The sequence below is a fragment of the Hemitrygon akajei genome, chromosome 6, assembly GCF_048418815.1.
Source record: "Hemitrygon akajei chromosome 6, sHemAka1.3, whole genome shotgun sequence".
NCBI classification, from domain to species: Eukaryota; Metazoa; Chordata; class Chondrichthyes; order Myliobatiformes; family Dasyatidae; genus Hemitrygon; species Hemitrygon akajei.
In genome coordinates, this window is record NC_133129.1 from 89643745 (window position 1) to 89658654 (window position 14910).

At 43.2% G+C, this 14910-nt stretch overlaps 1 protein-coding gene across 1 annotated transcript in view; it reads left to right on the forward strand.

Annotated features, from left to right (window-relative positions):
- Window positions 1–10803: 10803 nt before the first annotated feature.
- LOC140729806 (zonadhesin-like) overlaps window positions 10804–14910 on the forward strand; it is a 34407-nt gene continuing 30300 nt past the window's right edge. Inside the window, exon 1 of the mRNA XM_073050018.1 lies at window positions 10804–10895. Coding sequence (XP_072906119.1) covers window positions 10828–10895 — 68 coding nt within the window. The 5' untranslated portion in view covers window positions 10804–10827. The remainder of the gene's footprint in view (window positions 10896–14910) is intronic.

Genomic DNA, 14910 nt, shown 5'->3' on the forward strand with positions numbered 1-14910 from the left:
GAAGGTGCAGATGAACCATCCCCCTCTGAAAATACAGGCTCCCCTGTAGAGAGAGTTAAGTTCACCAAGTTCCTGGGAGTTCACATCATAGATAACCTCACCTGGTCCCTCAATATCACCTCCTTGAATAGGAAGGTACAGCAGTACTTCCACTTCCTAAGGAGATTGAGGCAAATGAGAATAGCTGAATTTTACAGGGGCACCATTGGGAGCATCCTGACAAGTTGCATCTCCATCAGGTATGGAAGCAGACATCTCTACAAAGGACTGTGAGCACAGCTGAGAAGATCATAGGGGTCTCCCTACCATCCATCGGGGACAGTTATCAGGAGTGCTGCTTACACAGGGTCCTAAGTCTTATCCCACCCACCTATCCAGCATCCTCTTTGACTTTCTACTATCAGGGAGGAGACAAGAACGGTCAGGATGAGTAACAGCTTCTTCCCTCAGGCCATTAGGCTTCTGAACTTCCTGCCTCATCACAATCAAAGTATCACCGGTTAATTTGTTCTGTACCCTACAATATTTAATTTTTATACTTTACTTTGTTTATCTATGCATAAATCATTTGTTGATTTTATCCTTACTTTCCCAGGTTATTGTGTGTTATGTGTACTACTGTGTTTTACACCCTGGTCTGAGAAATGTCGTCTCATTTGGCAGTATGCATGTATATAGTTAAATGAGAATAAACTTGACCAGACTAGAATGGTGGGAATGAGATCCATTAACACAGATCCTTCTCCAACTATTTCCCTGATTACAGTTGCCCCTCGAATGTCTTCCACCTTTCACCAGTCCATTCTAGAGTCCTATAGCCCAGAAAGAGGCTTTTCAGTCCACAAGTCTTGCTTTTTGCCCATCTACATCAATCCTCTTTGCCCTTTCTCTGCTTTACCAATGTAAGTGTCTGACTCAATGTCACTTAAACACAGAAGGTGATTCCATCATCTCCTCTGACAGTGTGTTTCAAATATCTATCACTGTGTTCCAAACTCACTCCTCATATCCCCTTTAAAATTCCTTCTGCTCACCTTAAACTTGTACCTTCTTTTGATAACCTTCCCTTGGGAAAAAAGATTCTATCCATTCTGTCTGTGCCTGTCATCTTGATACATACTTCTATCGAGTCATCTCCCAAACTTCCTTCACTCAAGGGAAATCAACCCCTTCCTATCTAATCTTTCTCAATAACCGAAGTACTCTAATCTAGGCAGTGGAGGGAAAGAGTGCTTTACCTTTCCTTTGGGCGAGACATATCTCCATCCCACCACCCAATGCATCTCCATAAACTGTCAACCTCTCTCATTCCGAATGTCCTACATCTGCTCCCTCTCATTCTACGTCCTCCACTACCCTTCTCTTGTCTTGCCCCAACTATATTTCCCACTTTTCTAAACTGCACTCGCCTTTCCCTTCACACCATCTCTCTATGACAGAGGTTGCCATGGATCAAGACCTTTAACAACATGCACAAAATGCTGGAGGAACTCAGCAGGTCAGGCAGCATCCATGGAAATGAATAAAACAGTTGGTGTCTTGGGGCCTAGACCTCTCTTTGGAACAGACAAGGGAGGGGTAAGATGCCAGAATGAAAAGGTAGTGGTGGAGGGAAGGGAAGAATTAAGCAAGGGGTCTGGAGAGCGTAGGATGGGAACCCCTATGGGGTAGGGCTCCCAATGGGTTTTTTTTGGTTTTGTTTTCAGTTAGTAGGGCTTTTTAGTTAGTTGGTAGGGGTTCTTTTTTTTCTTCATTTTTTCTTTCAAAAAATATTCTTAACACTATTTTTTTAATATTATTATTGCTTAGCTTTGTTAATCAGTTATTTGCTAATTTAATTCTTTATTGTACATAATGACATATTGACTTAATATATCTTTTTTTGTTGATCTTCAATAATCATTAATAAAAAAGATTTTAAAATGAAGGATGGTAACCCCTATTCTATGCCTTTCACTAACTCTCTCCGTACTTGCCAACTCTCCTTCTCCATTCCATTCTCCCTTCCTCTACACTCCCAGACTCCCACTCCCTACACCTAACATCTTGTCTTTCTACACCCCCTCTCTCCTTGCAACACCACTGTCCAGTCCATCCTTCTGTGTACTAGACTCCCAGTCTCAATACCCCAGCTCACAACATTGCCACTCACTCTACTGACCCTTCTCTCTCTCTACACTCCCACTCCACCCTCCATACACCAATTCCACCTCTCACTGCACCACTAGTTCCATTATTTACATTGCTCTATTTTCCATTCTTAGTCCCACCCACTCAAAAGACAAACATTTTCAATTTATTTGTTGTTCGTTATGCACCATGTCGTATGACTGGGCGATCATGGTCTTTCCATGACCATGATAGTTCTTGGCAAATATTTCCACAGAAGTGGTTTGCCATTGCCTTCTTCTGGGCAGTGTCTTTACAAGACAGGTGACCCCAGCCATTATCAATACTCTTCAGAGATTGTCTGCCTGGCGTCAGTGGTCACATAATCAGAACTTGTGATACACACTAACTGCTCACATGACCATCCACCACCTGCTCCCATGGTTTCACGTGACCCTGATTGGGGGAGGGGGGCTAAGCAGGTGCTACACCTTGCCCAAGGGTGACCTGCAGGCTAGGGGAGGAACGAATGCCTTACACCTCCTTTAGAGACATATCTCCACCCTTCCACCCATACTATGCAAAAGTATATTACAATTCAATTAAAACCACAAATTGCTTTCAATTACTTTATAATGTCATAATTAATATAAAGTTATAAAGATGCACTGCTAAAAGATATTGATAGTGTTATGTTACAGATTGCTTATCATATTAATTACCTAGAGCCAATAATCACAGCTGGATTAAGATATGGAAAGGTGGTCGTATTACTGATATCAAGATGGTGGCGCGACGCAGGTTGCAGCAGTCACTCCAGAGCTGATATGTTATTTGTTAAGTGGGGGTGCCTTGCGCAATCCTAATCTATTGAAAAACGGATGTGGGAGCACAGAGCACGGAGGAACATCTGGAAATCTCCAGGAAGGCCCTCTTCATTGCTGCTGTTGCTGTGAGGTCCGGGTCTCTGCTGAGAAGAACAGGCCCCCAGTCCTCGGGGTCACATTGCTGGTGGCCATTGGCGGGGGCGTCTTAATATGCTCTGCAGAGGATGGTGCTCGGAGAAGCTGTGCAGGAGGGGATGGTTGGAGGCACAGAGGAGGCTCGGAGGTTCGACGGATTTGGAGTCCGCTGCAGTCAGGCCACTTTCACTGTGTGCTGCGTCTGCGAGGCTGGGTTCGACGGAGCTTTCAGTGTGTGCTGCGTCTGCGAGGCTGGGTTCGACGGAGCTTTCAGTGTGTGCTGCGTCTGCGAGGCTGAGTCGGGCGGCTCCATGGAAGTCCATAGCGGGGGTATTCCTTTCTGCTGCCGGCGTAAGATGACGAGTCTATCGGGACCCTGAGGACTTATGGAAACTGTGTGGTGGTTTCTTTCGAACTTATAGTCTTTTAACATCTTTGGACTATTTTTACCATGCCCATGGTCTGTTTTTTTTATCAAATTATGGTATTGTTTGCACTGTTGTAACTATGTGGTTTTGTGCAGGTCTTGTAGCTTTAGTTTTTGGTCTTGTTTTGTCTGGTGATTTTGGAGCTCCTTTCCGGGTAACGCGCTAAGATGGTAGCACGATATTAATACGCAGCAGCCTCTCCGGACTCTGGATTGGGGATTGCCAAATGTTACGTGGATTTTTTGGTGTAGTCTATTTTATCATATGCTTTGTTGACATCATTCTGGAGGAACGTTGTCTCATTTTTTAACTGCATGGCATTTGTAGTTTTTAAATGCCAATAAACTGAATCTGAATTCTATGGCAGGAACATTATTTCCACTGCCAGTCATTCATGTGGAAAGTGATTCATGTACAAAGTTGAAATTGTTGCTCTAATTCTTGCCAAGCAGAGATTGGCAGAACCTTTGAGCCACTGTTTCTATGGGAACTGTTAATCTGTATTGCAATGGTAGAGGGAGGAACCCACCATCGGCCAAAACCTCCTCACATAACTCATAATTTGTTGACATTCCCTTAGCAGAGGGAGATAACTTTTACTGTCAGTGAATAAAAAGGTGTGTATTCAAAGTGACGATGCTTATTGCCAAGGCAGTTATATTCAAACAACAATCAAAACAGAAGACCAAACAGAAGCTGTTGTGACCTTAGTCAACTCCGTCATGGGCACTAGCTACCATAACATCCAGGACTTCTTCAGGAGCAATGTCTCAAAAAGGTGACATCCATCATTAAGGACACAGATCAATCAGGACATGCCCTCTTCTCATTGCTACCATCAGGAAGGAGTTTCCAGAAGCCTGAAGGCACACACTGTCTTCTCATTGCTATCTTCAACAAGGAGGTACAGGAGCCTGAAGGCACACACTGTCTTCTCATTGCTATCTTCAGCAAGGAGGTACAGGAGCCTGAAGGCACACACTGTCTTCTCATTGCTATCTTCAACAAGGAGGTGCAGGAGCCTGAAGGCACATACTCAGTGTTTCAGGAGCAACTTCTTCCCCTCCGCCATCAAATTTTTGAATGGACATTTAAATTATGAACACTACCTCCACTGAGTACTGGCCCAGAGCCATCAAACGCTCCTCATAAGACAAGCCTTTCAATCCCAGAATCATTTTCATGAAACTTCTTTGAACCCTTTCCAATTTCAGCACATCCTTTCTAAGATAAGGAGCCTTTACCTGTTCATAGTACTCCAAGGCCTCTGAAGTGCCTTATAAAGCCTCAACAATACATCCTTAATGTTGGAGAAACTCAACAGGCCAGGCAGCATCTATGCAGAAGAGTACAGTCGATATTTCGGGCTGAGACCCTTCAGCAGAATCTGCTGAGTCCTGCTGAATGGTCTCAGCCTAAACGTCAACCATTTATTCTTTTCCATAGATGCACCTTGACCTGTTGAGTTCCTCCAGCATTTTATGCGTGCGTTGCTTAGATTTCCAGCATCTGCAGATTTTCTCATGTTTGACATTACATCCTTGCTGTTATATGGCACGGTAGTTCAGTGGTTAGCACAAAGCTTTACAGTTCTATCAACCTGGTTTCAATTCCCATACTGCCCATACGGTGTTTGTATGATCTCCCCATGACTGCATGGGATTCCTCCACATGCTCCAGTTTCCCTCCACAGTCCAAAGAGATACCAGTTGATAGGTTAATTGGTCATTAAAAATTGTCCCGTGATTAGGCTAGGGTTAAATAGGGGGATTGCTGGGCAGCATGGCTCAAGGGGCCACAAGGGCCTTTTCTGTGCTGTATCTCAATAAAATAAAAATATTATGATCCTCAAGAAATAAATGGTACCATTGCATTTGCCTTCCTCACCACTGACTCAACCTGCAAAGTAACTTCAGGGAATCCTGCACAAGGACTCCCAAGTCCCTTTGCACCTCGGATTTTTGAATTTTCTCCCCATTTAGAAAATAGTCTACAATTTTACTTCTTCTACCAATGTGCATGAACATACACTTCCTGACACTGTGTTCCATCTGCCAATTCTTTGCCCATTCTCCTAGTCTGTCTAAGTCCTTCTGTAGCCCCTCCATTCCCTTAAAGTTACCTACTTCTCCACATATTTTTGTTGTGTTCGTCCTTGGCCACCAAGCCATCAATCCCATCATCTAAATCATGGACATATTGCGTAAAAAGAAGCAGTCCCAACACAGACCCCTGTGGAGGACCACTAGCCTCTGGCAGTCAACCAGAAAAGGATCCCTTTATTCCCACTCCTTGCTTCCTGCCAATCTGCCAATGCTCTATCCATGCAGCATCTTTTCTGTAATGCGATGGTCTCTTAACTTGTTAAGCAGCCTCATGTGTAGCACCTTGTCAAAGGCCTTCTAAAAATCCAAGTACACAATATCCACTTATTCTACTTTGTCTATCCTGCTTGTTATTTCTTCAGACAATTCCAAGAGATTTCTTAGGTAAGATTTTCCTTAATGAAATCATATGGACTACAGACTATTTTATCATATGCCTCCAAGTACTCCGAAACCACATCCTTAACAATCGACACCAACATCTTTCCAGCCACTGAGGTCAGACTAACTGGCAGATAATTTGCCTTTCTTCTGCCTCTCTCCCTTCTTAAAGAGTGGAGTGACATTTGCACTCCGGTTATCCCATGCTAGAATCTAGTGATTATTGATAGATCATTACTGATGCTTCCACAGTCTCTTCAGCCACACCTTTCAGAACCCTTGGGTGTACACCATCTGGGCCAGGTGACTTATCCACCTTCAGACCTTTCCGTTTCCCAAGACCCTTCTCCCTAGTAATGGTAATTTCATAGGTTTCTGACTCTTGAACTTCCAGCATACTGCTAGTGTCTTCCACAGTGAAGACTGAAGCAAAATACTTATTCATTTCTTTCACCATTTACTCTCCCCTATTACTACTCCTCCAGCAACATTTTCCAGTGGTCTAATATCTAATCTCGCCTCTCTTTTACACTTTATGTAACTAAAGAAACTATTGGTATCCTCTTTAATATTATTGGCTAGTTAACTTAGTATTCCATCTTTTGCTTCTTTATAAATTTTTAGTTGCCTTTTCTTGGTTTTTAAAAGCTTCCCAATCCTCTAACTTTCCACTAATTTTTTGCTCAATTCTAGCCTGCTCTTTTGCTTTTATGTTGGCTTTAATTTCTCTTGTCAGCCACAGTTGTGTCATCCTGCCTTTAGAAGAAGTGCCTTCCAAATTGCTCCCAAAAATTCCGGCCATTGCTGCTCTGCGTTATCCCTGCCAGTGTACTTTTCCAATCAATTTTGACCATCTCCTCTCTCATGCCTCTGTAATTCCCTTTACTCCACTGTAGTTTGACTTGAGCTCCTTCTCAAATTGCAGGGTGAATTCCAACATATTATGATCACTGGCCCCTAAGGGCTCCTTTACCTTAAGCTCTCTAATCAATTCCAGTTCTTGACACCACACTCAATCCAGAATAGGTGATCCCCTAGTGGGCTGTTCTAAAAAGCCATCTCATAGACATTGCAGAAATTTTGCCTCTTGGGATCCAGCACCAACCTAATTTTCCCAATCTACCTGCATATTGAAACCCACTGTGCTTACTCTAACATTGCCCTTTTGGCATGTATCGTCTATCTCCTGTTGTAATTTGTAGACCACATTTCTTACTACTGTATACAATTCCCATCAGGGCTTTTTACCCTTGTAGTTCCTTAGTTCTACCCATGATTCAACAACTTCCTACCCTATGTCGGCTCTTTCTAATGATTTGATTTAATTTTTTACCAACAGAACCACCCCACTCCCCTCTGTCTACCTGCCTGTCCTTTCCATGCAACGTGTATCTTTGGACATTAACCTCCCAGCTATAATCTTCTTTCAGTCATGATTCAGTGATGCCTACATACCAATCTCTAACTGTGCTGCAAGTTCATCTACTTTATTCTGTGTACTGTTCATATTCAAGTATAACACCTTCAGTATCACCCTATTCACCCTTTTATGCTGTTTATCAATGATTTAGATGATGGAGTAGATGGCTTTGTTGCCAAGTTTGCAGATGATTCCAAAATTGGTGGAGAGGCAGATAATGCCGAGGAAACAGGAAAGCTGCAGAAGGACTTAGAAAGATTAGAAAAATGGGCAAGAAAGTGGCAAATGAAATATTATGTTGGAAAATGCACGGTCATGCACTTTGGTTGAAGAAATAAATGTGCCGACTATTTTATAAATTGTGAGAAAATCCAAAAATCTGAGATGCAGGGGGACTAGGGAGTCCTTGTGTAGAACGCCCTAAAGGTTAATTTGCAGGTTGAGTCGGTGGTGAGGAAGGGAAATGCAATGTCAGCATTCAGTTCAAGAGTTCTAGAATACAAGAGCAGGGATGTGATGCTGAGGCTTTATAAGGCACTGGTGAGGCCTCACCTTGAGTATTGTGAACAGTTTTGGGCCCTTCATCTTAGAAAAGATGTGCTGGCATTGGACAGGGTTCAGAGGAGGTTCACAAAGATGATTCCAGTAATGAAAGGGTTATCATACAAGGAACATTTGATGGCTCTGGGTTTGTACTTGCTGGAATTTAGAAGGATGAGAAACCTTGAAACCTTTTGAAGGTTGAAAGTCCTGGACATGGTAGATGTGGAAAGGATGTTTCCCATGGTGGTGATGTCTAGGACAGGAGAGTACTGTCGTGGTCCCAATTGTTAATCCCCTATCTTGCCCCTAATCTCCTTTGATTATACCTTTATTCCAATCGTTAATTTCCCATTTATTGCTAATCCGCTTGATGACAGCACACCTGGTCTCCATCAAGAACTGCAGTACAAGAACCCTGGCGTCACAGCCACTGGTTGCCAGTTTGTTGGTCTATTCCGGTGTGATAACTTTGTTTCCTGACTGATTAGAACCGTTAGTTCTAAGTTCAGCTTCAGTTTCAAGATATTCCATGAAAACCCTGTCTCTGTGTCAAGATTCCTCCTGATTGCTGTTCAACGTTCACATCTGTGCCAGCATCCCCAACTCAACCTCTGTGGCTGAGTCCTGCACTTGGGTTCTCCTCAGTCGCTCCATGCAACAGGCATAGCCTCAGGATAGAGGAGCGTCCACTTAGAACAGAGATGTGGAAAAATTTCTTTAGCCAGAGGGTGGTGAATTTGTGAATTTTGTTACCACAGGCAGCTGTAGAGACCAGAACGTTGGGTGTGTATAAGGCAGAGATTGCTAGGATCTTGACTGACTATGGCATCAAAGGTTACAGGGAGAAGGCCGGGGAGTGGGGCTGATGAGGAGGAAAAAAAACGATCAGCCATGATTGAATGCTAAAGCAGACTCAATGGGCCAAATGGCTGAATTCTGCTCCCATGACATGGTCTTAAGGTCTTTTCAATTTTGTCTTTTTACATCGCAACTCATCCAGTTGACTGCAATTTTGCCCTGTTATCAGTCTCTCCTTGCTAGCAGTCTCATTACATGCTGTTTCTGTTTGTAAACCACCTACAGTACTTCATCCTCAGCACTATAACTCCAGTTCCCATCCTTGAAATTCCCTGTAAGTGGCATCACAGGTAGATAGGGTTGTAAAGAGAGCCTCTGGCACATTGGCCTTCATAAATTGGGACATCAAGTATAGAAGCTGGGATGTTATGTAGAACGTTATTGCAGCTTGAGGCTTTGGAGTTTGGAGTTCGGAGTTCAGTTCTAGTGCCCTCTGTAAGAATGTTTGTGCATTCTTCCCATGAGCACATTGGTTTCCTCTTGGTGCTCTGGTTTGCACATGCACACACACACACAAATTAAATAAATTAAATTAAATTAATAGTGCAAAAAAGAGAAAAAATAGTGAGGTAGTGTTCATGTTTTTGATGTCCATTCAGAAATCTAACGGCAGAGGAGAAGAAGCTGCTCCTGAATCACTGAGTGTGTGCTTTCACGCTCCTGTACCTACTCCTTGATGGTGGCGATGAGACGAGGGTGATGGGGGTCCTTAATGATGGATGCTGTCTCTTTGGGGCATTGCTCCTTGAAGATGAGATATTTAAAAGATGAAATATTTAAGGGGAATCAGAGAGGGAACTTCTTCACTCAAACACTGGTGAGATTGTGGAATGAGCTTCCAGTGGAAGTGGTGGATGCAGGTTCAATTGTAACATTTAAGAGAAGGTTAGATAGGTGCATGAATGAAATGAGCACGGAGGGTTATGGCCCAGACATGGGCAGATGGGACGCAGCAGAAGACCAGGTCAGAGTGGAATATGCGGTTGAATAATCTGTTTCTGTGTTTTGTACTCAAAGACACACTGCCTACTGTCTAGCTCTTCTTGCATGAAGCCCATAGGTACCTGACATCACCTATCATACTGTACAAAGTCAGCAATCACCTCAAGTTCCACAAACCAAGTGCGACCACCACTGCCCTACAGAATTCTTTCTAATTTAGTTACATGAGCATCACACACAAAATGCTGGAGGAACTCAGCAGGTCAAGCAGCTTCTATGGAAGTAAACAGAGAGTCAACTTTTGGGCCGAAACCCTTCTTCAGGACTGAGAAGGGAGGAGGAAGATGCCACAATAAAAAGGTGGGGGGGGGAGGGCAAGAGGCTAGCTGGAAAGTGACAGGTGCAGCCAGGTGGGTGGGAAAGGTCAAGAGCTGGAGAAGAAGGAATCTGATAGGAGAGGAGAATAGACAATGGGAGAAAGGGAAGGGGGTTATGCAGGGGGAAGTAATAGGCAGGGGAGAAGAACCAAAATGGTCAGAGTGGGGAAAAGAGGAAGGGGGAAATTTTGTTCACTGGAAGTAAAAAATAGATGTTCATGCCATCAGGTTGGAAGCTATCATGACATAATATAAGATGAGGGTGGCCTCATCTTGGCACAAGGAGAAACCATGAACCACCACATTGAAACGGGAATGGGAATGGGAATTAGAATGCTTGGCCACCAGGAAGTCCTGCTCGTGGAGGATGGTGCGGAGACGTTCTTTGCTCAGAGACCACTTTTGAAGAAACCTTGTGTCACACAGATTCCTGATCTGCGGAAGGTGCCCCATTCAGGTGCATGTGTATTGACTGCTCACAGAGTCCTTCCCTCACAGATTCCCATGCAAGATACCAGGTACTAGGGGTCTGAAAAGGTCCATATTACCACATAACTATGACAAGGTTTCTTTGCAACCAAGTCATACAAACACACCCCTCTACAGTTAACCTTTGATCATCGATCTTAAACTTATAAAGGGCGCACAATCTGCTTTATCAACCAGTCACTCCTGGCAGCCAAACTTGAATGTTATTTCATTATGAAGATCAGTCGCTACTGCAAGTTAACTGTTATTCTTGGCCTCTTCACAGCTGCTTCAGGGTTCAGGTGAGTGTGACAGAATTCTACAGTGTGATTCTGTGATTTAAGTCTATTGGGGATGTTTAGCCAAAGGGAACAGGAAGATCTCAAACATCCCTCTCCCAGCCCCAGCTTTGGTCTATGCTGTGGTCTTTGCTGGAAGTCAGGGTGGCAAGTAAAGAAGCTGACAGGGCAGTCTCCTGAAAAAAAAAGGATGAAAATGTAGATGGGTGGGTTCGTAAGTCTGCAAATGATAACAAGATTGACGGAGTTGTGGATAGTGTGGAAGACTGGCAAAGAATACATTGAGATGTGGGTAGAGAAATGGCAGATGGAATTTAACGCAGATAAATGTGAAGTGTTGCACCTTGGTAGGGCAAATGCAAAGAGACAGTACACTGTTAAGGGGAAGATCCTTAGCAGTGTTGCCGAGCAGAGGGTTTACAAATTTCACGACATATGCTGATGATATTAAACCTGATTCTGATTCTTGGGATCCAAGTTCATAGCTCATTGAAAGTGGCTACAGAGGTTGATGAGGTAGTTGATAAGGTGGTTAAGGCGGCTTGTGGAATGCTTGTTTTTATTAGTCGAGACATTGAGATCAAAAGTCAGGAGTTTATGTTGCAACTTTATCAAACTCTGGTTAGGACACATCTGGAGTATCACCCCACTATAGGAAGGATGTTGAGGCTTTGGAGAGAGTGCAGAAGACATTTATCAGGATGCTGTCTGGTTTAGAGTGGATGTGTAATCACGAGAGGATGGATAAACTTGGGAGGCTGAGGGGAGATCAGAGAGAGGTTTGTAAGATTATGAGAGGCATGGAAAGAGTGGACAGGGAGTATCTGTTTCCCAGGGTAGAAATGTCTAATACCAGAGGGGATGCATTGAAGGTGAGAAGGGGTAGGTTCAAAGGGAATGTGAGCAGTAAGTTTTTTACTCACAGTAGTGGATGCCTGAAATGCACTGCCTGCTATGGTGGTAGAGGCAAATATGTTAGAGACTTTCAAGAGAAGTTTCGATAGGCACATGGATGTGAGGAAGATGGAGGGATATGGACATGGTGCAGGTAGGAGGATTAGTGTTTGGGTGCTTTTGATTTGCTTATTAGCTGGTTCAGCATAACATTGTGGGCTGAATGGCCTGTTCCTGTGCTGTACTCTTTTATGTTCTATGTAAATTTGTGCTTGGGGACGAGCAATACGATGCCACGTTTGAGCTACGTTCCGCAATGTTCAACCACCACCATGTTCCCTAGAGCAATCAGGCATCTACAGAGCTGTTATCTAGCAAGTGTTTAGCACCTTAACTGCTGGAGGGAGGACAAAACCGAGGGAAGTGTTTTAAAAAAGATTAAAAAGCTGGATTGCTGACTCTGCTTAGGCAAAGGAAATCACCTAAGTGCAGCCCTTAATTTCTGGATGTCCCAAAACATTTCACTGCCAAGAAAATACTTTGTGAAACATTTTCACTGTTGTAAAACTGGAACCAAACTACTGAATTTACAAATAGTTTGCAAACTTCTCTGCTTATTATTCTGTTCTTTGAGCAAATTATTCAGCTTGTTACTCTTCCCATTATATTGTTCATAGAATGAATTATTCTGCTAGTTACATTATGGGTTATCTTTTTCAGTTAATTGTTCTAATTATTAGTCCTAGTCTGTCTTCCACAGTTATGTTCCTGGAGATGTATGCTCAATTTCAAAGTCTACAAGAAGTTTGGGTAGTGATATATATGAAAGGGTGACAGGTGAAAAGTTTAAGGGGAACATGAGGGGAAACTTCTTCACCCAAAGGGTGGTGAGAGTGTTGAAAAAGCTACCAGCACAAGTGGTCCTTGCAAGCTTGATTTCAATGCTTAAGGGAAGTTTGGATAGGTACATGGATGGTAGGGGTATGGAAGGCTATGGTTTCAGCAAAAGTTGATGTGAGTAGGCAGATTAAATGGTTCAGTACATACTAGATGGGCTGAAGAGCCTGATTCTGTGCTGTACTTTCCTATGACTCTGGGTGATGAGGTAATTTATTTCTAGCATTATGTTAACTACTCCATGTCTTGCCCTAGGTAGACGTCATTGGTAAATCGGTTTCTTATTTCTCATGTTACGAGGCACAATGAAAAACTTTGTTTTGTGCCTTCTGTACAGATCGTTTCATTACAACAGTGCATTGAGGTAGTACAAGGTTCAATAAAAGAATACAGAACAAACAGCATAATCTGAAGAAGGGTTTTAGCCCAAAACGTTGACCAAAACATTCACTTCCATAGATACTGCCAGAGTTGCTGAGTTCCTCCAGCGCTTTGGGTGTGTTGCTACAGAACAAAGTGTTAGTTACCGAGAAAGTACATTGTAGGTAAATAATAAGGTGTGATGTTGTAGTGAGATAGATTGTGAGGTCAATGATCCATCTCAGCATATCAAGGATCTACCTTATTGTATCAAGATTCAATCTTTCATGAATTAAAATCCTTATCTAGAGTTTTCAATGTATCATGTACATAAAAAGTAAAATCCAGACTGGTCCACGTATGGCACTTCCCACTGGAGTCATGGAAAAATGCAGCACCGAAGCAGGCTCTTCGGCCCATCCAGTCCATGTCAAGCCATTTAGGCAGCCTCGCCCCCATTGACCTGCGCCAAGACCATAGCCCTCCATACTCCTACCATTCATGTACCTATCCAAACTTCTCTTCAACATTGAAATCGAGCTTGCATGCACCACTTGCATTGGCAGCTCATTCCACACTCTCACCACCCTCTGAGTGAAGAAGTTTCCCTTCATGTTCCCATTAATCTTTTCACCTTTCACCCTTAACCTATGACCTCTAGCTGTAGACCCACCCAACCTCAGTATATCCCTCATAATTTTGTATATCTCTATCAAATTTTCCCTCAATCTTCTATAAGGTCCTAACCTATTCAATCTTTCTATATAACTCACATCCTCTAGATCTGGCAGCATCCTTGTAAACTTTCTCTGTACTCTTTCAACCTTATTTACATCTTTCCTGTAGGTAGCTGACCAAAACTGCACACAATACTCGAAATTAGGCCCCACCAATGTCTTATACAACTTCAACATAGCATCCTGTGTCCTGTACTCAATACTTTGATTTATGGAGTCTGGAATCACCAAATGGGGACGAGTCCATAATTTGTTCATTGATTTTTATCAAGCAGAAAGTTGTACAGTTGATCACAAGGTTGATCAAACAGGTGAGTTGTAAGGAGCAGCTTAAGTCAGAGGGGTGGAAATCCTGACAGAAAGTTCCGCATCTTGGAATGGCGTCCTGCTGGTGAGATGGTTAAGTTCAGGAAGGCTGTGTAGTGTTGTACTGTGTAAAATGCTGTATTTCATGGGAAATATTTTACTATTTCACCTACTGAGTTTGCAGAAACATTTGGTAGTCACTTCACTGTGGAACCATAAGCCAGTATATACCCCAGTCATCAGTTAAAGCAGATTATTCAGGTAGCTTACCTTCTTGCAGTTTAGGGAGCCTGGTATGGAAACACCAATGCCCTTGAATGGAAAATCCTACAAAAAGTAGTCAATACGGCCCTGACCCCTACGGGTAAAGCCCTCCCCACTACTGAGCACATCTACACAGAGTGCTGTCACAGGAAAGCAGCATCTATCATCAGGGACCCTTCCCTGGAGCCTCAGGACTTGCACCACAGGTTCAGGAACAGTTACTACCCCTCAACCGTCAGGCTGTTGAACCAAAGGGGATAACTTCACTCAACTTCACTTGCCCATCACTGAAATGTTCCCACAACCAATAGATTCACATTCAAGGACTCTTCTTCTCACTATGAGGACTGGTGTGTGTTCCCTTGTCTTACCCCTTCTGAAATCCACAATAACTTCTTTGGTCTTACTGATGCTGAGTGCAAGGTTGTTGCTGTGCCACCACTCAACTAGATTATGTATCTTGGTCCTGAACACCTTCTCATCACCATTTAATGATTGTTGTGTCATCAGCAAGTTTAAGGATGGCATTTGAGCTGTGCATAGCCACACAGTCATAGGTG